Raw genomic sequence first — 26140 nt, 5'->3', positions numbered from 1 at the left:
TTGCCTCTAGAACACTTACCGTTAGTCGAGTATGAATATTATCGGCAGCTTCTTCACAACCGTCATGTTCAACTATCATACCACGAGATCACACAATGCAAAATATAATATATTATATATTATATTATTCATACCTATGTAAAAATGTAAACACATCAGCTGATATTATAAAGGTAAGTACCTACGACACATAAGTACGCATAGACGTAAATTATAAAAAAGGATTTTTTTTCAAATAGAATATTTATATTGATTAAAAAATGCAAAACTTAATTAAAATACATAATAAATAATATTTAGTTTATAATGGGATAAGAAAAATTGACATTTAGTCTTGAACAAATTTTTCAGAAAAAAAAAAAAAGAACACATTAATACAAATTATAAATTATTGTTAAATGAATTTCGTACGCGGATAACATAATATGATGACATATTTTTAGTCTTGAACAAATTTTTCAGATAAAAAAAAAAATATTGTTTACAGTATTAATCTTTAATTATTAATTTACAGTGAAATATTATTTGTACTGACTAAACGTGACCCGAACGACTAAATAAATCGTCGCGTTGAGTGATATTTGTACATCAAGTATATAATGAACACATGTTTATTAACATAGAACTTTAACGATTTATAATTTATATATATAATATAAAAATTCAAACTGCTTTTAATGTATATATTATTGTATATAATATAAAGTTAACGACTTAAAATATGTGATCAACGGGTGTAGAACAAGAATTGGGTATAATTTTGATATAGGTATAAACTATAAATATAATGTAATCGTGCGTGTATAAATTATGGTCGATTAATAGATCGTAAATACGGATAAAATAATGTTATGAAAATAAGCCGTAAATGTTCGATGTAATATTATGTAAATCAGCTATTAAAATTAAATCGCCCCTTTAGCGCGGGCATCGTAAATAACTAAGTGTGACGTTAATAATCGTTTTTTGTAATTTAAAGTGTAAGGGAGAGTGGGGTGATCGGAATAAATTTACAAAATATAAATTTCTGTAATCTCAGCAGCTATATAGCTATATAATACTATATGGTTATTAAAAAGAATCGTGTTTGTTTTTGAAAAAGGGTTTAACGAAAATCGTCATTGAGAGGAAAAGTTTTTCGGGGGGGGGGGGGGGGGGTGGATGCAGGTCGTACCTGCGCGACGTTAAAACAACGTATCCATACATCCCGAAATAACGATTAAAACGTCAACTAACACTATCGAATAATAATATTAAACTATAAAAAACTACAAACTACTGCGGGTGAGCTGCTGTCCCCGGTCGAAAACCGTGCGAACAAATTGCGACCAGACGGCGAACGTCCGGCGCGAGTTGCAAGACAGTCCGATCGGGGATTCGCTTTGCCCGCCTACTTATACGTTTACGTTTATTGTTATTTTGTTTTTGTGGAACGATAACGCAACGTTTTTCTAAACGATAAATTCGTCGTCGTGTAGTGTGAGCAGAAGTAGTAGGCGGTCGTGTTCGCTGAAAGAAATGAACACGGCCAAGACGAACCATGTCATCGCGACCGCGACGAACACGCTGATGAACGTCACGTGGCAGTGGAACATCAGAAAGCACAGTCCATCGCACAGGTGCGAATAGATGGAGCCGATCAGGAACACTAGATCGACGACCATGTGGCGTGTCACGGTATAGAAGGCGATGAGCACCGGTACGACGACCACGTACCCTATCGCGAGCAATATAACGTACACTACGACGGTCAGGATAAAATCGAAGATCAAGAAATACCGGCCAAAATATTTCTGGGCGGCCTCGGTATACGCTTCGGAAGTCTTCCAGTATGGCGTTTGGTACAAATAATCGTTCTGCATCGCGGGCTGCTGGAGAGGCGGCATTCTGTTTGGTGTATAGAACGCGAAGACGGCGTGATTGATATATATATATATATATATATGTGTGTGTGTGTTTTGTACGGGGCGAGCGCAACGCGATCGACGTTGAGATGAGAATCGCGTTACGGAGGCAATGTTAATCGTATAGTCGTAGGCCCGTTGGATCGGATGCTGCAAAATTTGTGGGCCGTAAGGTGGCTGTTTTTCGGGCGCACGCGCCACCCGGCGAGGCGGCGATGGTCGAGACGGCGGCGATATGACGAGCGCGCTGTTCGCGGGTTTCGCGACAAACGCGAAGGCGCGCTCGCTCCGCTTGATCCACCGGGCCGTGGACGACGCCGCTTCCGGCCACTGGACAGCCTATCCGGTAACCGTGGTCGATGTCTTGATTAGCATAATATGTGATATGCGTCGGACCGCTTACCGAAATTTTCGGGCAACAGGCCTTCAATCACAAAGCTGCTCAGCAATGTATTACGCTGGTCATCGGTCTTTGTGAATGAAAAAAATAATAATAATAATAAATAATTATTATTTAATAATATTTGTTACATTAGTTCACTAACATTTGTAGGCATAATAGTATACTATATATATATATATTTATATTATAAATTAATTTATTAGGGCAGATCCGAATATTGTGCAGTATGGGACGAATTAGGTAACGTAAACATCGCGCAGACATGATAATATTATAAAATGTATATAGGTAACCTCTTTTTGCTTTCATTTGAAACAAGTCAAACGCAAAGGCTGTACGCGCGCCTGTTACTGTTGTAATAACATTATAACTTGAACAGTTGTACCTAATAATAATTTGTAGGTAGATAGGATTTCGATATGCACTCCGAGTGGTAATTTTTTCAAGTATATGTATATATGTATTAGAAATCGAGCTACTCGATGTTTGTTTTATTTGTTTATCGTTTATTTTCGAATCAGAATAAGTCATTTTTATTTTTACATTTTTAAAGCAGGTCTTATGATTTTGAGTCAACACTACAATGCGATGTTTTCAGAATTGTGTTTTAACATTTCTACTTACCAGTTATAAAATAACTTAATAACGCGCCAACAGGGTTTTCCGAATTCCTATTAGATATTATAAATGTTAAAACATAATTTTTAAACGGATATGTACGTGACAAAAAATTTGAGATTACTATAGGCGACAGCAAACTAAATGAAAAATTATTTTTTGTAATTTTAAGTACGCGCAAACGATTTAAAGTTGTGCAATAAAATAATTTTTTTTTTTTAATTAAATAAAAATTATTTTTGATTCAAATCTTGTTCAAAGTAAAAAAAAAAAATGAGTATTTTATAGGTTTAATACCTAATTTTAATTTTAGTTTATTTTTTTTAATTTAATTTTATTTCGTCGCTAAATAATATAAAAAAAACCTATGTCAAAATTATAATTATTATAAACTTCAGTGTTTTTGAAGTTATCTTTGACAGTAACACGATGTTTTAAGTAACTCATGATGGACAAATCCAAATAAAATTGACATTTTTTTATGGGAAAACTATTTTGTGTGCAATAATTATTGTGACTGAAATTTATCGTTCATTATTTTAACAAACACATAATAAATTATATGCAGACCTTACGCAAATGGAATAGTTAAACAAAGGAATTTATAATGAAGCAAATTAATAAAACATAATTAATAAAATAACGTTTTTTGTGAAAATAACAATTTGAGGAGAAATGTTGTAACACCGTTTACAACCACCATTTATCATTTATCATCTACACCAATTAACTATTTCAAAAATATTATTATAACTTATTTAATAACTGCGTTATGTACCAAAAGCCCATAAAATATATACCTAATGACTATCAGAGCTCGTAGGCTATAATTATTGTTTTATGATTTGATAATCATATTTCACAACATGACTAAAGATATACCTATAATCGTGTTAACAATAAAAATGGAACCCATGAGACTATGTGTATTTCTAATCTAAAGTCATTACTTGTTATAACTATAATATTACTATAAACCACTCCTTTGCTACGATATAATATATAAATAATTAAGATATAAAATTAATAATAATGGTACCTAGTATGTAGGTTGTCAATGGTAATAGTAATTAGGTATAGTTTATAATTTATTATAATATATTTCAGTTTTTAAAAGATGTGTTAGAAGTGTAGATTCAACTCTATAATTTTGTGCATAATATTATTTTATGCTATATTTTGGTTATAGCTTACATTGGTCTCTCCAAATTTAAAGAGACCATAATCAATAATAATAATAATAATAATAATTAAATATAAGAGTAACTTACAATATTTTATTTATATAGCTGCTTTCGGGAATAAAGTCCTCGGAATCGTTTTTAAATATATTATTGTGTAAGGTAGGCTTAAACGTCACGTAACACCCAGCTGAGCACTCGTTGAGTTTCGGTGCTGGGAAAATATTGTACAAAAGTTGAGAAACATTGGGTAATTTAATTGATGATGGCGGTTCTGTCATTGGTGATGGTGATACGTGCATTGGCAATGGTGGTGGGGGTATTTATATGATTATTATTTTTTGTATAGTAAACATATTTTATATACTAATGAATCAATGAATAAAAATAAAAATTGTTATGTGATGGATTTATAATATTATAATAATAATATGTATGCTGATACTGTAATATTAAAATATACAATATCATATTCCTGGCATGTAATCGTTATGCAAAGTTCTCCCACCTCTCAAAAATACTTAGCCAAAATTAAAGGCCACAAAATTAACCATTACACTATATATGACTATACCTTTAACATACGTTTTACAAAAATGTTGACGATTTTTAATGTTATTTAGCACCAATACCTACAGAAGTTTGATCTAAAGCTTCTATATCTATGGCGGCACTATATGATATTTTAAAATATTATAAGCGTTGAAAATTTCACAGTAATGTCTAATGTCTAACGCTTTTGCATAGATATAGGTATGAATGAGAACCTCATACAGTGCTTTACACTCTTATCGCTATTTTCCTTAATAATTCATTAACATAAGAACATATGACAATACCCATACCTATAGTATATGTATAAATGCATTATGCATTTATCGATACCCTTGTTGAAACATATCTTTCGACAAAACTATTTTTAATTGAATCCACTCACTTACGACGAGGAGTTACGAAAATCGCCATTACCAACTTCATCTAAGAGTCATAGTTATGACGGTCATTTATCCATAACCATTTAATTGCATTCATAATTTTTATGTCGTTGAACGTTTTGACAACAGGTATATAAAATTCATATGTATTCCAATCAGGAGGCATATCATCACTAGTATAATTCAGTTTATTTAAAAATATATTTTGTACTAGATGGGTATTTTAATTCATTTTAAAAGCTTCCTTATGGGCCATCAGCAAGTTAATTCTCAATTTGTTCGGCTGTAGATTTCTAAGCATATTTCTATAATTCGAGTCGAATGTATTATATTCATTCGATACTACGATAGTGTAACCTAAATCCATGAGGATATTTTCTAATTGTATATTAAGCCACATAGGGATAAATGGGTTTTGGAGATGACCCCAAAACTTTGTTATTTGATTGTAAGATAAGCTCTTATACTCACTGTATGACACTGTGTTATGACCAACTGTAATATAATTGGATAATTGGATTGAAACGTACCGGTTCGAAGAAATTCGATACTCGGAGACAGACAACTATGGTGATCAGCCGCCGTCAACAGAAGCGCAACAGATACGAGTCAAGAGAGTTCAACCGCCGCTAACTAACTAACACATCGTTCACTGTCCCACACATTACTATACGACACTTACTACACGACACCACAATCTTCCCCACCATAGGCACAACAGGGGTGGTCGGTGGGGTACTAACAACACCAACAGCATGGCCAATATCGCCGTTAACTCTCACCGCCTTCATGACAATGACGTGAGTCTTTATCGATACAATAACATACTATTACCGATCTCAAACCGGATTCAAATCGTTCAAAAATATCTATGACCCGTAATTTAAAATGTAAGGAATTTACTGCGCATTTGTGAATTTTCTTTTCCATTCTATTTTATTGATTGATTATATTTTTCTGTTATATTTGAACTCTTTAGAAGAGTTAGATAAATATATGTTCAAGCTCGATTGTGATGTGTTTTTGTAGGTAAAAAGGTAAAACGGGCTCAATAGTGCTAATTAGTTATTATTAGAGCTTAATCGTGTTGTGTTCTTGCATTTAAAAAGGTAAAGTGCGCACAATCGTGTTACACTTTATTTGAAATCTACTCGTTTCGTATACAATACCTGTGTTTATGGTTTATTTAAATAACTTTCATTAGTTTTATTAATTTATGTACCAATATAATTTTTAATATTTTTTTTTTTTTTTTTGGTAAAGATACAAAAAATAAATAGGTACCTAATATTATCTATTTATATAATTAGTCAAATAATAATTATTATTTTTTTTAAATAATCGGATACAGACTTTACGACTTCAAATTTGTTTTTAACCTTCTTTTTATTTTATTTTTTTTTAATTTAATTAAAAATGTAACTATTTTGAACTAAAATTCGTTTCTTGGCTTTTAATGTTCCTTGAATTTAAAAAAAAAATAGTGGCCTTATTACTATAATTACACTTTTTTTGAAAAAAGTACATTGTGGCCCAATTTTCGGGCGCTTTTTATTATTTATCTTAAGTGTATTGTATGAAGACGATTAAAAAATTAGTCATTAAAATGTTGACTGTATTGTCACTAAAAAATGATGATTATATTTAGTTTAGTAATATTTTCTTCCCATTGAATACAAAATTTTACTGCTTAGTATTTATACCTAACTACAATCTATAGGTACTATATATTATTAACTTTATATATTATATAATTAGGTATATAATATTACCTATATTTAATATTTTCACGATGTATATTGTATACATTATTTTATTATTGACTCCAAAAAAATAATCATTACAATTGTTATCTATACAGTATTTTAAAAAATTAGTCTTTATGCACGAGTTATATAATATCAATTGGCCCCATCAATAACCACGAGAAATATATAATAACTTCACAACTACTGTACACGCTTATACTATGTACCTATATAAAACTTTAAGTCCACTTACCTGCAGTTACGCCAAAATACTATATTTATAGTATCTACATCACAGTTTTAGTCACGGTCCTGAAAAAAATATTCTTCCCTTCTACAGTCACTTCTAATAGGTAATTGATAATTACCTATACAATGATGTAGACTTTGCAGCAAATTAGTAATTGATGTTCATAAGAATATAGGATATTAAATGAATTTGGTACAAAATAAAAAATGGTTTTTGAATAATGATTTTAATGATTATTTATTTAACACAAACACACATTTATAAAAAATAATATTATAATGAAAAAAAATACTAAATAGTATATCTAAGTAGTTACTATACCCAAACACACGTGACAAACTTATTATGGGCACTAATTATTTCTAATTTCTATGATTATAATGCAAATATTTCTATAACTACATAATTATTAAATAAAATTATAATAATAACAAGAATATTTTATGTATGAATATGATAATCTTCAAATTACTATCAAACAAAAAAAAAACATAGATAATAATAATGTTTAATCTTTATAAATTGTCATATACATACAAATATTAAGGTTAGGTAGATTATTTTTTAGAATTATATTATTATATAAAGACATTTTCAATACGAGTGTAAAAGATACATGATATTCTTTGACACTAAAATAATAACGGAACCATACAATTAAAAGAAAACAATATTTTAAGAAATGTTACAAACAAAAAATTTTTAGAAATTGATACGAATAAATTATACTAATATTTATTACGATTATATAATATAATTTGATGTATTTTGAAGAAGTAATATCAAAACAATGAACAAACACTCATACATTTATTATGGCACATGCAACATCGTCAAAGAAATGTTCAAATTTTGGCTAGTGCAATATGATATATTTAATTTAACTAAACAATATTATATTACAATAGATATACTTAAATAAAAAAAGATTATGTCGATCAATATTATTTATGTATTACGGTTATATATAAATTTATGATATTGTATAAGTAAATGTGTATAACTTCACTTATATTATAAAAAACCAGACACACACAAAAAAAATTTTAAAAAATTACAGTCATCAAGACGTAAAGTAGATTTTTTAAAAGAATTATAATTTACGAAAAATCATAAACGATTTCGTACAGTCGTACAGATACACTATAATAATGTTTTTTATTGAGACACCCATGCAGTAAATCTAGTTATAGGCGTGTCAACAGACGATTGAAAACTAATATTTGTAAATATATAATGTATCAAATAATATACACAATGATAAGAAGTAAACCTACTTGAATATTTGTGGGGAGATAAAAAAAAAACAATAGACTCTTGTAAAAAAGTTCTATATAACATTAATCATTTATATATTTTTAAAAAAATTTTTATAGTATTGATATCAAATAACATAGGTATGTTCCAACAAATTAACTAATCAATGGCATATTAAATCAGTTAACTTGTATACATATACATGCAGTTATACCTAAATTTCAACACATACAATTATTTGTGTAGAACATGATGGTTATATCACATAATATAATAACATTTAAACAAATATACAAATAAATAGATTAGATATTTTAAATCTGTTTCGAACGTTTTTTTAACTGAATCATAATATTAAATACAATCTTGTTTGGTCGTGATGAAATACGCAGGAAACTATTATTTTAGGACTTTTATAAAGCCACTATTAGTATTTCAAATGTTGATACCGATATTTAGTAACCGGTATCAGCGGCATTACCGATTAGGTACAAGTATAATATTTTCGGTGATTCTAGAATGGTCTTTTCAATCCGAGAAAATTAATATTTTTTCATACCGAAAAAGAGGGGAGATTTTACAAAAATAAAAATGAGCATAGAATAAAAAAAAGCTCTAGTACCTACAAGGCTAAAACAAACTGTTCTATATCAGAAGTTCCTAACTTTTTTATGGTCATGAATTTAACAGTTTACAAAGTAGGGTTACAGACCATTTATGTCAATAATAATATGTGGTTCAAACACTATACACAATAAATTCGATTTTCCGAATAAAATACTAATACAGACCTATACCTTTATTTTATCGAGGACGGACACGCATTGGATATTTTAGATAAATACCAACCTAATGCGGTATTTTCGGTAACACAGTAATTATTCTCAAATATTGGATACCAATAATTTAAGTAGTTACCGGCGTATCGGAAATACCGTTAAATCTTTTATATCCCCCAACTACTCTACTTCACATATTGTTTTATCTCCCCTCCCCACTAATTTGTATTCGCATCGATCACTGCAACTCACAGTAGACTGTATACTAATATTTATTATATATTTTATTTGTCGAACGTGAATATTGCATTGTGTCTAACAGTTGGCCGAAAGTGGTTACGTCCCAACTGATGCTGCCTGCAGCAGAGTTCGTGCCAGATCTGATACAGATTACGATAATGATACTGATACCTCTCACTCTGTAAATCTTTATAGAAATGATTTCAACAGCAATTCCTATAATTTATATTTTAATCTAATTAGTTTTGGAGCAAGAGCAGGCCCGATATAAAATCAGTTGCGAATCAGCCAAGTGACGGAGGAAGAATAATTCTTATTCTTTAATTATTAAACCAAGATTTCATGGACAGCGATGAAAGTGATAGTGATTATTCGCTCCGAAATAAACCATAATGAAGAAACATACTGAATTAAAAAATATAAAGTTCAGATGATAAAAACAAATATTAAATAACTGAGGGCTGAGACACCAATGGTGAATATAATGGTGAAGATGGCAGTACTGAGGAAATACTATAGTATTCCAAATATTTTTGATCAGTTTATTAGACCGCTGGATTTTGTTACTATGTGACATCATTTTCCGGAAACCAGCAGAATAAAAGTAAACACATATTCAAAAATATTATAAATAATATTTAAGAATATTTGTTTATATAATGATAGGTTTTCATGATTATCACTCTTATTCTGCTGATATCCGGAAGGTTAGTATTTTTGTGTTCCATAGTAAAAAATCCAGCGGTCCAAAAACTTTTCAAAAATGTTTGTAATGCCACAATTTTCTCATTACTGTCATCTTCACCATTCGATTCATCATTGGTGTCACAGCCCTAAGTTAATTCATCTTCCTCTTTATTGTCAGCGTTTTTATCATCGGAACTATATTTGCTGTTTATGTAGGAGTGAATAGTATCACTATCCTTTCATTGCTGTCCATGAATCCTTTAGCTTTGAGTTATATATACGTTTATCATTCGAATAATCGATGCTCACCTACGGATGAATAACGTGTATTTTCTATATTAATATTATTAAAAATTAGTCAATAATTATAATTTACTTCATTAAAAACGGATTTAGTTCCATTATGACGAATGTAATTTTTTAGAATTTATAACCCACGCTATTAAAAATATCAATTATGAAATAGAATGTATAAACAAATTTACAAATCTGACCCCCCTTCCTAAAAACGCCATCGCTATCATAATCTATATTACAGTTATTAATTATACTAGGTACTATTGTATTATCCTATAGTAATAAATTATTTTAATAGTTTTACTTTATTCATACAGTAAATTTAAAATTAATTAAACATTTCAATCTATCAAACAATTTTGATACGTTTATAAATTAAAAATAATCATGCCATATATTATGTTACTTACTAAAGGTTGTTTGTCATAACTATTCCATCGGAGAAAGTATATACATCGAAATCGCATATGTTATCGGACATTTGTGTTGATTAGTAGGTAGGTCATCAAGACAGTCGTTAGCAAATCTACCAAGAAAATTTAGACTAAGAAAAATTAAATTATTCAGATAGGTAATGTTGATACTACATAATATAAAGAGTGTAATGTGGGAATTAGTAACGTAAAATGAACGAGTTGTGAGTAAATCATAGGGGTTATCATCTTATCGCCATATCAACGACTGGCTCTAGTGTTCTTCGGTCTCTGTCTTGACATCATAAAATGTTATGAACTTAATAAATTGAATAGGTAGTGGTAGTCTTCGCTAATGGTTCCTTCCAGTTGTTGGGTTACATATATATATATATTGTTGGGATAAATATTTAATTCCTACAGAATGAATTGATTTTCGTGACTACTGTTATTGGTTTTGTTTCATTGACAATTATTAATTATTATTATTATATTATTATTATTACTATTATTATTATTATTCATTTGTTTTATTAATTTTGACTGATCATTTTAATGTTTTCGATGCCATTGCGTCTCTTCTAAATTTGCTTTGTGATCTACTTGACGACGAGCGACGTCGGCGTTCTCTTGATGGTCTCCGTTGTTGAACCGGCGACGTACTACTTTCTGGCGATGAATCCGTTGTAACATAATTGTAATCCTCTGTCCAGTAATGTATAATATCTTCAGTTGGACTCCATTGTTTTATATCCTGGTCCATAGTAAATGAAAATTGACATAGAAGCGTAGATAATGGCTGTACGGGAGTAGAAAAAAAATTAAAATTAGTATTTGTGCATTAAACGAATGAGGGCGCCGAGGTTCCCAAGTCCGGTTAAGTAGGGGATTTTAAATTTCCCAATTAGAACTTTTTTATATGAAAAATTCTAAAAGTTCCCACGGTATATTTATCTGTGAAAAACATATTACTGTGAATTCGATAGTAGGTACTAACTTTAAAATAAATGTTATCTCCACTGATATTATTTTTTGACCAATTTTGTTTTTAAATTTTAAGTTAAAAATAAACTGACATATTTTTTTCTAATTTATTTAATTTAGTTTTCGTAAAATTTCTTATTTTTCCAAAATTTTTTCTCCTGATTATTTTGAAAAGTACGAACAATTTTTAATTTTGACTACTTAAAAGTAACAACTAAATCCAATTTGTTAGCGGAAACCGCCCTTAAAGTTGAAAATCAAAGATTTTTTACTGCTTCAAAAATTCTGAAAGACCGAAAAAAATATTACACACAGTGCCGGGTTAAAAGGGGAGAGGCAAAGAGGATAATATATTATAAGTAATAACTTATAAGTTATAAGTTTATAACGCTTCTGTTTCAATCAATTTGAGTGGAAAGAGCATAAAGTGGTGCTGATTTTTTTGTAAGGTAGCTAAGGCAAAAAAAACCGACTAATTATTTTTATGACATCTAAAACGTAAGGTTTTTATAAAAATGAAAAACTAGCATAAAATAATCATACATTTAAAATGAAATTTTTTTTAAAAAATGAAGGTATAAATTATTAGTCATAAATGATAAATAAAGAATTAAATATACCTATTTCATTATTTAAACAATCATGAAAAATATAATGCTGTGATTCATAAATCATATTATAATATAATATAATATAATATAAGTGTGTTAAAAGTATAATTAAATAGTATAGTATACTTATACCAATTTATTTATACTATAATATAAAATTATATTTTATATTTTCAATTTTGTATTAATATGTACTCAAAAAATAACCGAGCCGCAATTTGTATGTATGTTAAAAAATGTCGTGACAACAAATTAGTATGTAGTTTGTACACTAGAAAATCTTTGAAAATTTGGAAAGAATTGTTACTGTAGGATGCAACTATAAAAGCCACCTAAATTATTACAAGATATACTATTTTTCACTTTAAAATTTGTTTTAATTCGCTACATCGCTACATTATAATATTATAATACATAGTAAATATACTTATTTCTATGTTAATGATGAACATTATTATAATTTATAACAATAATTCGATAAAAGTTACTCACGTTTAGTATTTGTGGATTGTTATCATCAGGTATTTTATAAGGCACCCGGACAGGTTCAAATGAAACGAACTTATGAGCCAAACAAAGATCAAGCCTAGGTCCTTCCGGTAACACGAACGGTGATTCATCCTTATTATCATACAGGGATTGTATGGGTATAACTGATGGTGGTGGTGGCGGTGGTGGCGGTGGTGGTGGTGGTGCTAGTTGTATTTTTGGTGATGTTTGTGTTGTCGATAGTGATGGTGATAGTTTTTCTGTTTGTATCTGCTTTAAAACGGGATCTCTAGTATTTTCCTCTGGCCAACGTTCGATCGGTAACTCGGAATTATTCCTCTCCAATCGATGAAACCTGTTGCCAGTTTCGGTTGGATGTAGATCACAATGATTAGTACGATCATGATTTTGTTTATTCGATATATTTTTTAATTTTTTCGATTCTAATTCGGCTGTCTTGTAATCGTTATTCCATAACTTTTTTATTTCGGGAGGGATGCTATCTAAAATATCATGCGCAGGTGTACGTAACTGACAGTTACTTTCAGCAAGCTCTTTGAGAGACCACACAGCATACCGAGCACTTTTTTTTCCATGTCGTGCTATCACCCACACACGGTCAGCATTCCGTTTCAAATCCTGATTAGACATGTTACAATAATAATGTTCCTCTGTGACGTTTTTATTACTATCATCATAATATTTTTGTGCCATATCAATATCACTAAAATTTATGTGTTCCATATATTTTCGGCTGGATTCAGTAATTTCTTCGGCAATGGGATCTTCCGGGTCGCGTATTATTTTATCGATGTTAGAAGTTGGCAAAAACTCGCTCGAATTCGGATTGTATGGATTTAGATATCCATATTTGAATGGATTAAACTCCGGTTTGTCATATTGGTGAATTTTATTTTTTGGTTTCTTAATGGATTTTCCAATAATAACACCACATAAAAGTGCCCAATGAGCAGTGCTTCCACCGTTGACCAAAGACGGCATCATACTCCTATCGCAATCAAAACTACAACATAAATGAATAGAAAAATAGATTAACCTTTTTACCAACCATATCCATGAATAGATAAAAATTAACAAAAATCAGAAATATAATACTTACCAGACAGCGACAAGGTAACCGCGCATCAGACGTTGGACCACATTTAATGTAGATGATGATAATGGTCGTAAATGTTTGTTTTTAGACTTATTCGTACGTGGATCGTCATTTTGTTTTAATTCGTTAATTACACCATTTGTGTTAAGATTAGCTGGCCCAATACATGCATCTTCAACTTGTTCAACCACAGATTTTATTTCAGTTTCAGTATTAGTGTCATTTTTTTCTTCTGTCATATCAAATAAATCTTGGTTGACCATCGTTACATTGTATTGTCCGGTTTGGTGTCTCCTAGCCAGATTGACCATGGCTTGGGTACTAAACATTTCACCATGACCTGAGTATCCAGATTTTATAGCTTCCTTTTGAAAGTCCTCGATATTAGGTCTATAATTGTTTGGTGGATAGATGGTATTATTTGTAGAGCGTTCAGCTTTTGGCTTATATTTTTCCGAGGGTTCCATAAAGGCTTTTTCCACCACTTTGTCTAGCTCGTAAAAGTCCTCCAGTTCATCATATTGAGCATCATCTTGAGCATCGCTCAACGCAACCTCACTAGTCAGTATTGGACATGCAGCCATAGCAAGCACTGCCAATCCACAGCTGTTAATAGAAAACAAAATGTTTTACTGTTAAATATTAAAGAATAGCATTAACATTCTACATCTTAAAGCTTCCTAACTTATTCACCTCTATAATACTGGTGTCTGCAATGAAATATTACATGTATGTTAATATTTTAAATTAACTAACGTTTTTATATTCTGTATTAAAATAAAAGATAACAATTAACAATAGGATATTTAACTTATAAAATAAATTAGTTAGAAATCATTAGCGTAATCAACATATTATTTTGTTTAGACTAGATATTATTGATATTTTCAAAGTTCACAAATTTTAGAGAAAAAAATAAATACTCAATTTATTTTTATTACTATGTATTGTATCGTAATGTTTAACTTGTTTATAAATTGTATTTATTAAAATGTATACAGTAAAGCTGATATGACATAGTTAAATCATAAAATATTGTTTATTTAAGTCTATATTTTGGTCTTTTTAAGAAGTTTTTTTAGCATAATATTTTTTTTTTTTTTTTTGAGGTTTTTGTATACATCGCAACCTTATTAATATAATAATATATTATCAATACATAGTTATTGTTTTTGTAATAATTGTTTTCGTTGATTAAAATTGTACTTCCATTCTATACTTCCGTACTTTACTTTTCACAATTTTCAAATAGAATATAAGTATAAGTAAAATTAAATTACCTAATGTAAAGATAACTAGGCTCAGTAGGCTTACTAAATATAAAATAGGTAAGCAACATTTTTAAGACAAATTGTAGAACAAATTTTTAAAAACTTAGTGTTTATGAATCTGAGAAAAATATTTATAAATACAATTTTATCTAACAATTAATTATAAATATTATAACTGTTTATAAGACAGTATGTTTGACGTCTGTATGACTGAATTTCTATAACATTTTAGTTAAGTTGCATGGGCTTATAGAACCAAAATGTGATAATTAAAAATATCTAATTGTTCAAGAGAGCAATTTTAAACTTCAAACTGTATTGTGTTCTTTAGTAATGAATTTTTTTTAACTATTGTTAAATCTAAAAATTAACAAAATTATTCTGTGTTAAGTCTAGATATTTATTTAATAGTTCTAACTTTCTAAGAAATACGTAACGTAAAAAACTAAACAATAATTTAAACAATTTTCGCTAAGGACCAAGCTAAAACCTTTTAATTTTTAATAAATACATTTTTTAATTAAAAAGTGATATTGTTAGATATAAGGGATATAACTATAGACAGCTATTAACATTATACCTAATATAATGTATATGTTACAGTTTAGGTACCTATTGCATTTCGTTATTTTATGAATTAACTGAGTAATTTACAAATTACCTACGAATATTAGTTAAAGTATGAAATAATACATGAAAATCATACATTTAATATTTTTTGTATAGACTATCTATTTATTATTCTATACATTTTTAGTTTGATTTTCATTAAAGTATAGAATACATTTGAATTTAAAATATATTATAATATTTTATTTATTTTAAATTTAATTAATTATTTATTGTACACGCAAGGCCATTGTGGAATTTAATGTAGCTCAAACTTCTTTTGTTATTGAGAAAATCATGGTAACGTATGTATTGAATTTGAATTCAATGATAAAACTTTGTTTATGAAAAACGATTCTGAGGCGAAGATAAAAAAAAAGAAAGTAGGGTATTAGTAATTAGTATATTCTAAGTACTATAATTACAATGCTATTAAAGTATAATTTATTTAACTATTATAATAGTACCTACGGTAAATTGAATTATTTTTGATGAAAATATTGCATTTAAAAATATCACTGTGTTAAAATAATATATGTACGTTAAAAATTTCAAATAGCATATAAGTATATAGCAATAAAATTATGTTATAATATGAATCTTATAAGTACTTAGTATTATAGTAGTACGAGAAATCTTTATCAAAATTTGAAATTAAAAATTAAAATGCTTAGGTATATAAAAATTTAAGGTTAAATGTGTTTTTGATATTTTTTTATATGGTTAATAAACAAATTATGAGGAACCTATAGTGTTATTTTCAAAGTTATTGACCAATTGAAAAGTTTTTATAGACATTATAAGAAAAAAAAATTAAAGACAATTTAAAAAAGTTGTATAGTGATAGAAAATATTAATTAAAATATTTAGTGAATTTCAAGTATTTAAGATTATTCGTTTATTAGCTACACCAAAAAAATAAGGATTTTGTCAAAGATTGGTGTTGTAAAAAAAATTTAATTTTTTCTTTTTGCCATTTATTTAGAAAACTAATAGGTATTTTTACTTTTTACCTGCGAAAATTAGATATAGGTACTGGAAATCATTTTATAAGTTGAAAAACGAAGTATTTTCGCTTCATAAGAAGTTGGTGTCAAACAGAAAAATAAAAAACCCATATCATTACGACCAATGCATTTTCATCACTCCGCTCAAAAATTAAATACAAATAAAATGTTTACATTTTCAATATTATAATATTAACATTCCAAAAAAAGGTATATAAGTGAATACGCTTTACTAATTAGTAATTAATAATTACGCTATAGGGTATGTGTAAATTTGAATTCAATGTTAAATTGGTATGAATGAAAATTATTTTTATTTTGTCATGATTAAATTCATCATGTACGAAAAATGAAATGGTGTCTTTGTATTTAAAATAATTTAATAAAACTATAAAAATATAATCATGTGTGGAATCTAGTATTAAATGTTTAAGCTTTTCAATCAAGTAAAAATTGTTATCGACATTTATAGAAAATTATTAAAAACAAAATTTCAAATTTCATATCTATTTTAAAAATATATGTAAATAACACACTAACATTCGAAATATTTGTATAATTTTTATTATTAAAAAAATCGTATTCAAGTGGGTACAGCTCTGCTGTACATTAGGTGCCGTGTGAATCACTATGATATATAGGAGTGTTAAATTTGAATCCAATGATAGGTATTATTATAATCATTATATTCGAAAAAGATTCAAAAAAAGATGATTTGTCGGCAGTCTTGGATATATTTTCCAGTGGGTGGTGAAAAAGGTAGTTTATGTTTTAATGATCTGAAATCTGAATACCCCCAAAATTAAATCATGTACCTATACTGAAAATGGCAATTTAAACAACTGATGTGTTTCAAGTTTCTACGACTAGTAATTGTGACTAACGATTTTTATTTTTTTTTTTTAACTACATTAAGAAAGACTTATAAGATGTCTTTTATAACATTTTCAATTTTTTTTGGGTACACATATCAAAATATATGTAATAATTCACATATGTCAAAAAAAAAATAAAAATAATAATTAAAAAAAAATTGAAAATTTCAGTTGTCTATAAATAGCTAAAAAAATCCAGAATATTTTGTACATTTAACTGTGTATCGATAACGCTAATATATAAACATTTGGTGAAAATTTTAAGTATTTACAGAGATGAATTTTTGAGTTCTAAAATTAAAATAAAGAGAATCTAAAATTATTATTTGTACCAATGACAATATAAACAATTAAAGTGACTTTCAGTAAGGCTAAAATTCTTTTTAAGTAGGTACTATTTAGTGTAAACAACAAGTCCATGTTTCAATTTTCCTAAAAAAAACACAGTCCATTAAATACTACTTATATAATATATAAACGATTTATGTTATGGAATGTAGATGAACTTTTTATTGTTAATTTTAAAAACATTATCGTTTAGCACTTATTAATTTTTATCAAAAAATGTTCGATATACAGCAAAGTTTTTTCACGTTGTCGTGTACCTAAATGACTTTCTGTACAGAAAAAATGTACAATATCTGTATTTAAATTTGTCAGTAATTTTTTTTGTAAAATTTTGCTTGGTCCGATCAAAATTGAATCAATGATGTTTTCTTTTGTAATTTTTTTAGAGACCTTAACAATAAATTTGTTGAGCTGTTAAACACAGCTATGATTACCTATACGCTCGCCGAATGCCGTATTTTAACTAGGAACTTATTGACATCAGTTAAAATGCTGGCATAACAAGTTTTACTTGAAAATTTTATAGAACCATTTAAAAATCAGTTTACGATAAATGATAATGAAACGATATTTATGCAAAGAAACCATAGCCAATTCTCTATACCACGTTCGGATATCGGATATTATTATTTTTAATAAATTCTCCCTGGTTAGATAAAGTATTAAGTTATACCGCTAACACTGCACTATTACTCCCTCAACACTAATATAGGTACCCGTAACTTATTTTATAACGACAGTCGGCCGTATACTAATATAACGATACCGAAGTGCGACACGTCAAAAAATCTATTATAATAAACAATATTAACTCTAATCTACATCTACCTACCTGTTTTTTATAGTATTATGTATTTAGTGTATCAAAAAGTATTACATTGGGAATAATATTTACAGTAATGTTTATGAAACTTATCAAAGATAAGTAACAATTTCATTTAATCATTTATTATACACGTTTTCAAGATTACGAAAAATAGTAGCGTTACACTAAATTTGGTAGGTAAAACCATAGACCTAGCTTTTACTAATCGACTGGCCTTTCCTAGGCCTTATAGAGTAGCTGTACTGCTGTAGTATTAACCGGTCAGACATACTGCAGTAATGTACAGGATAATAACATGACCATATACATCTGTCAATCTGTGTTGTCATTATATGTAATAATATAATATTAATTATATTAATAAAACTATTGTGCAGTCACAATAGTCACACGCGAAGAGCGCCCTCTGACCTCTATATCTATAACCGTTTTACGTGTACAAAAGGCCAATCTATTAGTAAAAGTTCTATGGGCAGAACCTATGCAATTTTAATAGTGAAAAAAGATCTTACGCAGTCTTAATGCATCTGTATTTAGTAGTTTTTTGGGTACGAAACCAAAAACAAAACAATAATTATGAACACCATACAACTTTTTTCAGATCGTATTATGCTTACAGTTAAAAAAAATATAACATAAATGGTGGGTTGTAATAAAAGTTAACTTTCTAGGTATATAATATACAATATAATATAGTTTTGTACAAACGAGTTTTAATATATATAAGTAGTAAGTACATGAATTTATAACCTTTTGTTATTTGTTTTAAAACGATATAGTATATGATCATGACGTATTTATAGAAACAACAGTGATACTAATCATAGATTTATCGAGTATCGACTTAAACGGTTATACTATACTACGTCTATAAGACTATAAAGTATAAACACATCAATACATATAACTATATAAGCTCCTAAATATTCATTATTAATACATTTATTTCATTATTTCTTATCTGCTCTCTTCCCTGTATGAAAATTAACTGTTTGGAATTAACAGTATATGGTAGTGAATGATCTACCTACATTTTTCGACCAGTAGTCAAGAATGGCTTACTAGTATTTACGAGTGTTATACATTTATACCTACAAGTATTTATTAGATGTATTTTTTTGTTTGTTAAAAAAGAATTAGTTTATTTAAAACTACTTATCAATTTTTTACTCATTCTTTCTTAGTTCCGACATTAATGGTGGTGGTAAGTGAATGAAAATGAATAACATTTTATATTGTTTATCACTTCTCCCTCCCACCCACCTAAAAATAAGACCTAGTTGCGCAGGAAGTGAATAATAAGATAAATACATAAATTAGTAATACAATATATTAACATACCATTAATCCAAATATTTTGAAAATTACATTGTGTATTTATAAAAAATTATGATACTCGTGATGAAAAAAAATTTTAATTCTCATTGTAAAATAATGTTAAATGTATTAAAAATAAAATTAAATAACCAAATCGATAAAAGAAAATCGGTGTTATTAATTAAATATCCAAATAATTCAAAATTTTAAATTAAAAAGTGTGTAAAACAATTTTAAACTGTGTACTCAAATTACTGATATTTTAAAATTATTATATTATGTACCTACTACTGCAGATTATGAAGATTTTTGTATTACATTTTCAAACTTTTTTTGACAACAATCGAAATATTAACTTATTTAAAGAAATATTTGTACCTAATACCTATAAATAACTTAGAAGTTTGAAGTTTTAAAAAAACAACTTATAAATGAACTTCTCAACAAATGCATATTATATCTATATCTATTTTATTTTTAGATTCTGAACGAAGTGATGAATGTATTGACTTTAAAATGATATATGCTCTTTTTTGTGTCTGTCATTACATTTTGGAGCAGTAAAAGTGCTTCGATTTTTAGACTCAGCCCCGTCTCTGATAGGAAAGTGAATCTAGTTGGTACTTTGGGGGGTCAAAAATAAAAAAATTCCAATAGTTTTCCAAAGCATCAGGAAAAACCCTAAAAAAAGTAACAGAAAAACAGGAATTTTTACGCAAAACCAGTTTTTGACAAATTCGAAATTTTATTTTACTTTAACTCAAAAATTAATAAATGTAAATACTTGAAATTTTCACCAAATGTTTATGTTATATACAGTAAATTTTCAAAAAATGTTGACTTTTTTAGAGTTATTTATAGACCACTGAAATTTTCGATATTTATGAGAATTTTTTTTTAAGTGTCGATAAAATTTTTTTAGCCGAATCAAAATACTTGAAAATTTAATACAAAGTTTCTAATTAGTTATTCTTATAGTGCTTAAAAAATTATAAGAATACGTTGACACATTTTTTGTTATTAGCATTTGAAGTTCAAATATTGACAAAAATTCGTCAAAATCATAAATATTTGCAAATTATTTTGTAGGTATAATTCATATAAAATTTTCAATTTTGCATAAGTAGCTAAGAGTTGAAAATTTAATACCTATGACGACGTATTTGTAATATTATAAAATGGCATTTTACTTCGTTTCCATATTATATCACGTCTCTTAATGATTTAATTTTTACTAAATGTATTTTTTTTAACTTGGCTTTGTTTACACGGAGTTATAACGATGTGTTTTTGGTGAGATAATTATATACATAATAAAGCTTAATTTTCAACTATTTGTCTACATAATTATGAAAAAATTTAACAGGGTCTTGCACTTGAATTTACTGGAAACCATAACATAAACAACAATAACCTAACCCTAATGATTGTGTTTTTAAAAATATATATATCTAAATTTCAAAATTTGTAGAATCATATCGGTTGAAAACTGTAATATTTTACAGTTAACACATTTAATTTTATATTAATATGTACTTGTATTTTTACGGTAAGTTCGATTTAGTGATTAGTATTTTTATAGTTGAGTAAGAATAGTTTTAAAATAAATTATTATTAATCACTAAACATTTCTTTCGTTATCAATATTCATCAGTCAATATGACATGTGACATTCGTCTTCATATCATATTTACAGTTAGTATTAACGTACATAAGTTAATACAATTTTATGATATGAAATAATATTATTATAAGTAATCTATAACCTGAAAATGTGGTACCTACATAGTTTTCAAATTAATTTTACCTGAACTATTTAACAATCGTATATACAATTTACCCATATTAACGGTTACAAGCATTCGCACGTTTATTTAATTTCTAAATAATATTTGAACACTTGAATATACCCAGAACTAATTATCCAAATAAATTATTTAAGTTGCCCTTAAGAAGATGTAGATTTAAATATTATATGATTAGTATTATTATTATTAAATATTATTAATACACAAGGCCGTAAGTAATGAGGAAGCGGACCCCCCCCCCCCGATTATTTTAAAATTGGAAATATTTTTTTATTATTAAACAATTAACTATATTATGTAAATTGAATATTATAATGACGATTCATGTTTTTAATAACGATAATAATCAAATTTCAAAGTATTAAGTGTTCAGTATCTATATTTAAAAAAATGTTGAACCTCCCTTCCCGATTTTTTTTTCAGTTACGGCCTTGCTTTTACGAGTAATTAAGTTTTATAATATGTATAATATAAACTCACTTTGGGCCATTTTGTGGAATCCATCGAGTTGGCGTTATCCAGCAGTGGAAACCCATATGGTCAATTCCTTCGCGTGACGCTTTTGCGATCATTTTGTCTTCATAAAACAGCTTCCAAGTGTAAGATATTTCATTGCGAAGAGTTTGTCTCAAATTTTTTAGTCTTCTGTCAATTCTTTCGTCACTTGGTGTCATTGGGTAATCGCCAGCCAATATGGCTTGCTGGGACTGGCACCATTGCAAAACGCGTTCCGTTTTCCGTTCGGCATTTAACAGTTCTCGAGAACGGCTCTCGTTGCGCAAACGCTCGGCAGACAATATCTCAGCTCGCCTGGCCTCCATATTGTAGGCAGGGTCATTCTGACGGCGTTCGCAGTTATATTCTTTGCGTGTCTCGCGTCTTGCCCGTCTCATGGCTCGGCGCTCACGTCGTTCGGTGGCTGACCGTTTCATATAAGCCTTGAATCTCTTAAGTCTGAAACATCCGTCTGCATCATCAGGGTTCTCCGTCGTGTTCAACTCGTCATCGCTGGTCTTCACGCTCGACGTTTCGCTCAACGACGACATACCAGTGACCGGTGGACGTCCAGCAGCCACACCTCGCGGTCCACTTTTCAAACTGCTGGTCTCATAATCGACAGAATTCGAATCGAACGAACTGCTTCCGTCCGTTCCAGCGTCGATGGCACATTTTTTTGACCATAAGAACGACGACATGTTACCGTATTTTTCTAACGCGTTAGCTATGTTCGGCATTGTACCACCCCAACCATGTACTATACCACGGGGGCCCGCCAACATGCGCGTGGCCTGTTTGATCGATAACCTGCCCGGATTGCAACAGAAAGAAAGAGCAACAGATGTGTCCTCCGGATGCGGGTTCATCGTGGCAATTATTACAATCAATAAGATCCAGTTGTTAGCATCCGATGAGGACAGCATGTTCTTCAACCATTCTATCGCGTCTATAGTCTCTTGGTCGCTGACTACGAAATTTCCCATTTGGTTAATGCGTTCGATCAACATTGATGTAGGGTTGTCAGCATGGATGTTGATTAGTAAACTACGGTTTGTATTAAGTGGACCGCAGAACAAAAGCTCATATTTTGTGTCCACGTCAAGGTTATTAGGAAGTAACAAAACGGTAAATAATGGAGTATGAATCTGTCCTATCATTCTATCGCATAATGCAAACGGTCGTTGGCCCAGATCCCGGAGTAACCACTGTTGGCTTTGCATGACATGGAGGCCGTATCGACGGCGATAATCGTTATACGCCGTAAGCTCAAGGTCATCTAAATTCAACCTAGATAATCTCTGCTGTCTAGCTTCCATTTGTTCCCTACGTTCTCGCTTTCTGTTATCTTCGTTGTAAACAAACGGCTTAACCATACTTACTGTGTCGGTAGCTGCGGTGGTTGAGATGGCGAAAGTGGAGGTGTTTGTGAAAGTCCAGTGGGTAACCTGTGTAGTTCGGGCGGTGGCCGAAATACTGATCTCTGTGGCAACTGATGTACTGGTTCCTGTGATAATATCCGGTAGAGTCTGGGTGGAGGTCGATTCGTTGCCAGTCTTGCTTGCAACGGAAGTAGCTCCGGCAGAGGTCTGTGTAACGATGATCGGTGTAGCCCAGGTAGTGACTGACAACCGTCGTCTAGCCTTGGTAAGGGCTCCGTCTTCAGGTCTTTTGTGCCTATTATAGTAATACGAAGCAGTTTTATTTCGGTATCTAAACAATAGTTATTACCGATACGTAGTGGATAGTATCGGTATTAGTGATTACATACAACGGTATTGATATTTTTCGTAATTATTAACGGTGGTATCAATGTTTAAAAATTATGTGCGATTCAATTTTCAACACAAGTGCCTACATGGAAAAACGGCAGGTATTAGGTGCGACGTCGTCGGTTGGCAGATATCCGCGAAAGGTGAGCGTGGCACGAGTACAGGCCGTTAAAAATGGCGCGAAACAGCACCCAGGCAGAGGGTGAATACGGAACAACGAAATCGACGACCAACCTCCACGAATCGAAACGATACCGAAGCGTAAACGTAAAAAATACGATACGATCGAGGGACACGGCCCTTTCCAGCGTAAACGATTGTGGTCGACACAGAAATTAGTAATAAGATTGCACCAGCGATCACACGCACTTACTCGGAATACATAATTGGAGCGGGAAAATAATTTCGGCGGGAAAATTACGTACAAGAGAAGAAAGAATGAAAGTACCGCACAAGCAGCTTGTGCAACGCGGACGATTCGAATGACTTCTGTCGGCTAAGATTCAACGGCCCAGCGGCCAGCATGCCGCTAGGGCACAATCGAATCGTTCTATCGAAAAATTCGATAAGAAGTGCCAACAGAAAAATTCGATAGTCATAAAAATCGACAAACAATATCAGACCATGTCAAAAAATCGGCGAACCGTGGATCGTTTTAATGATAAATAATGTGTTTCGATTCAAAAAATTTATGTATAAGCACAATATGCGTTAAAATACCTATTCGGTTTCTGTGGTTAACGATCAAAATGTTAAATGTGACACATTTCATTGTGACCGCTGATTGTTGAAATCCAGTCGCAATGTTAATAATAAAATCGTCGGCATTTTCCGAGGAAACTATCGAATTGCATTCGATAGTGAACGAAAAGTGATCGATAGTGACCGCCGATACGGCAAAGCGGTGCCGCCAACCCTGACGTTACAACCTCCACCAACAGACCGGGACAGCTGCGATCGCCTCCGCGCGTAACCCCCGCTCATCGCCGATACGGTTATCACACCACACTGGCGGGCGGCGCATTTCGATAACGGTGATAACATAGTATCACGATAACAATATATTATATTATATTGTACGTATATTTTACGTACGACATAATAATAAACTACTATAATTATTAGGACGATATATTTTTTTCTCACTACGATATTATTGTCATTACATTATTAATGCGATGTTACAAAGCACGAACGATTACGTCATTATCGCTAATGTACATAACGTCGTGGTTATAGCTGCTGCTGCCGATTGCTGCGTTATTATTTTCACGTAGGTACGTCGCAGAGTCGGTGGCGGAGGTTGCGGCGGCAGGTGACGACGGGACACTGCAGCGTTAGTCGTGTGTACCCAAACACGTATCGCTCCGTCATAAATAACGCGTCGACCTTTAACAATTCAGATAACAGGCGAATAAAACAAACAGACAAACAGACAGACATCCCGACACGCTCACACGAAATCCGATGTCGGGCATTATCTCGGATCGCCCGCACAAAATGTTAGTATTCCCAATTTCGGATGGGCTGCGCGCACCGCTCACACCAGTTTTACACTTACATAACGTGACTCTTGTTGACCGGTTTGTTTGTACTACTCGTCGTCACCGCTGCCGCCGCCGCCGTCCTTATCGGCTGCTCGTACAGCAAATAAACAAACGTCAATGTCATCGCTATAAACGCCGCGACGACGTACCAGATCATTATGTCTGGTCGTGACCGTCGCGGAGTTTCTTTTTTGTGGATTTTACGCTCCGAAACGCCGGTCCGTACTCGTTCTGCGATCCGCGGCTGCAATCCATTAGCTGTCCGTCGATCTGTGCGGCTCTCGGCGGTGAAAAAAAATTACGGAGCAACGAATTACAACAATAATAATAATAATAATAATAATAATAACAC

General features: G+C 30.4%; 1 protein-coding gene and 1 long non-coding RNA gene across 4 annotated transcripts; both read right to left on the bottom strand.

The window, feature by feature from the left end:
* Positions 1-316: 316 nt before the first annotated feature.
* LOC114123269 (uncharacterized) lies at positions 317-5892 on the bottom strand. Its single transcript, XR_007605676.1, has 2 exons — positions 5513-5892; positions 317-2374 (listed from the first exon to the last, which is right to left on the bottom strand). It is a non-coding gene; the product is annotated as an uncharacterized LOC114123269 (long non-coding RNA).
* A 2442-nt stretch (positions 5893-8334) lies between these two features.
* Positions 8335-26119, bottom strand: LOC114123272 (uncharacterized). Of its 3 annotated transcripts, XM_050207471.1 has the most exons (6): positions 25803-25946; positions 25408-25630; positions 22455-24146; positions 13917-14519; positions 12800-13820; positions 8335-11511 (listed from the first exon to the last, which is right to left on the bottom strand). In XM_050207471.1, coding segments are annotated over exons 2-6 (3570 nt in total). In that variant the 5' UTR covers positions 25410-25630; positions 25803-25946; the 3' UTR covers positions 8335-11259. The 3 variants fall into 3 exon arrangements, with proteins under 3 accessions (XP_050063428.1, XP_027841980.2, XP_050063427.1); XM_027986179.2 differs by lacking the exon at positions 25408-25630 and having other exon boundaries at positions 25803-26119; XM_050207470.1 differs by having other exon boundaries at positions 25408-25945.
* Positions 26120-26140: the final 21 nt, after the last annotated feature.

Source organism: Aphis gossypii, chromosome X, assembly GCF_020184175.1.
Source record: "Aphis gossypii isolate Hap1 chromosome X, ASM2018417v2, whole genome shotgun sequence".
Taxonomy (NCBI): domain Eukaryota; kingdom Metazoa; phylum Arthropoda; class Insecta; order Hemiptera; family Aphididae; genus Aphis; species Aphis gossypii.
Note: the sequence above shows the minus strand (reverse complement) of the source record. Positions and strands in the feature narration are given on the sequence as shown.

Coding starts and splice junctions, on each gene's coding strand:
- LOC114123272 (XM_027986179.2), bottom strand. CDS start 25,945: ATGATCTGGTACGTCGTCGCGGCGTTTATAGCGATGACATTGACGTTT. Junction 24,147..25,802: donor GTCAACAAGAGTCACGTTAT/GTAAGTGTAAAA, acceptor TTACTATAATAG/GCACAAAAGACCTGAAGACG. Junction 14,520..22,454: donor ATTCCACAAAATGGCCCAAA/GTGAGTTTATAT, acceptor TTCTATTAACAG/CTGTGGATTGGCAGTGCTTG.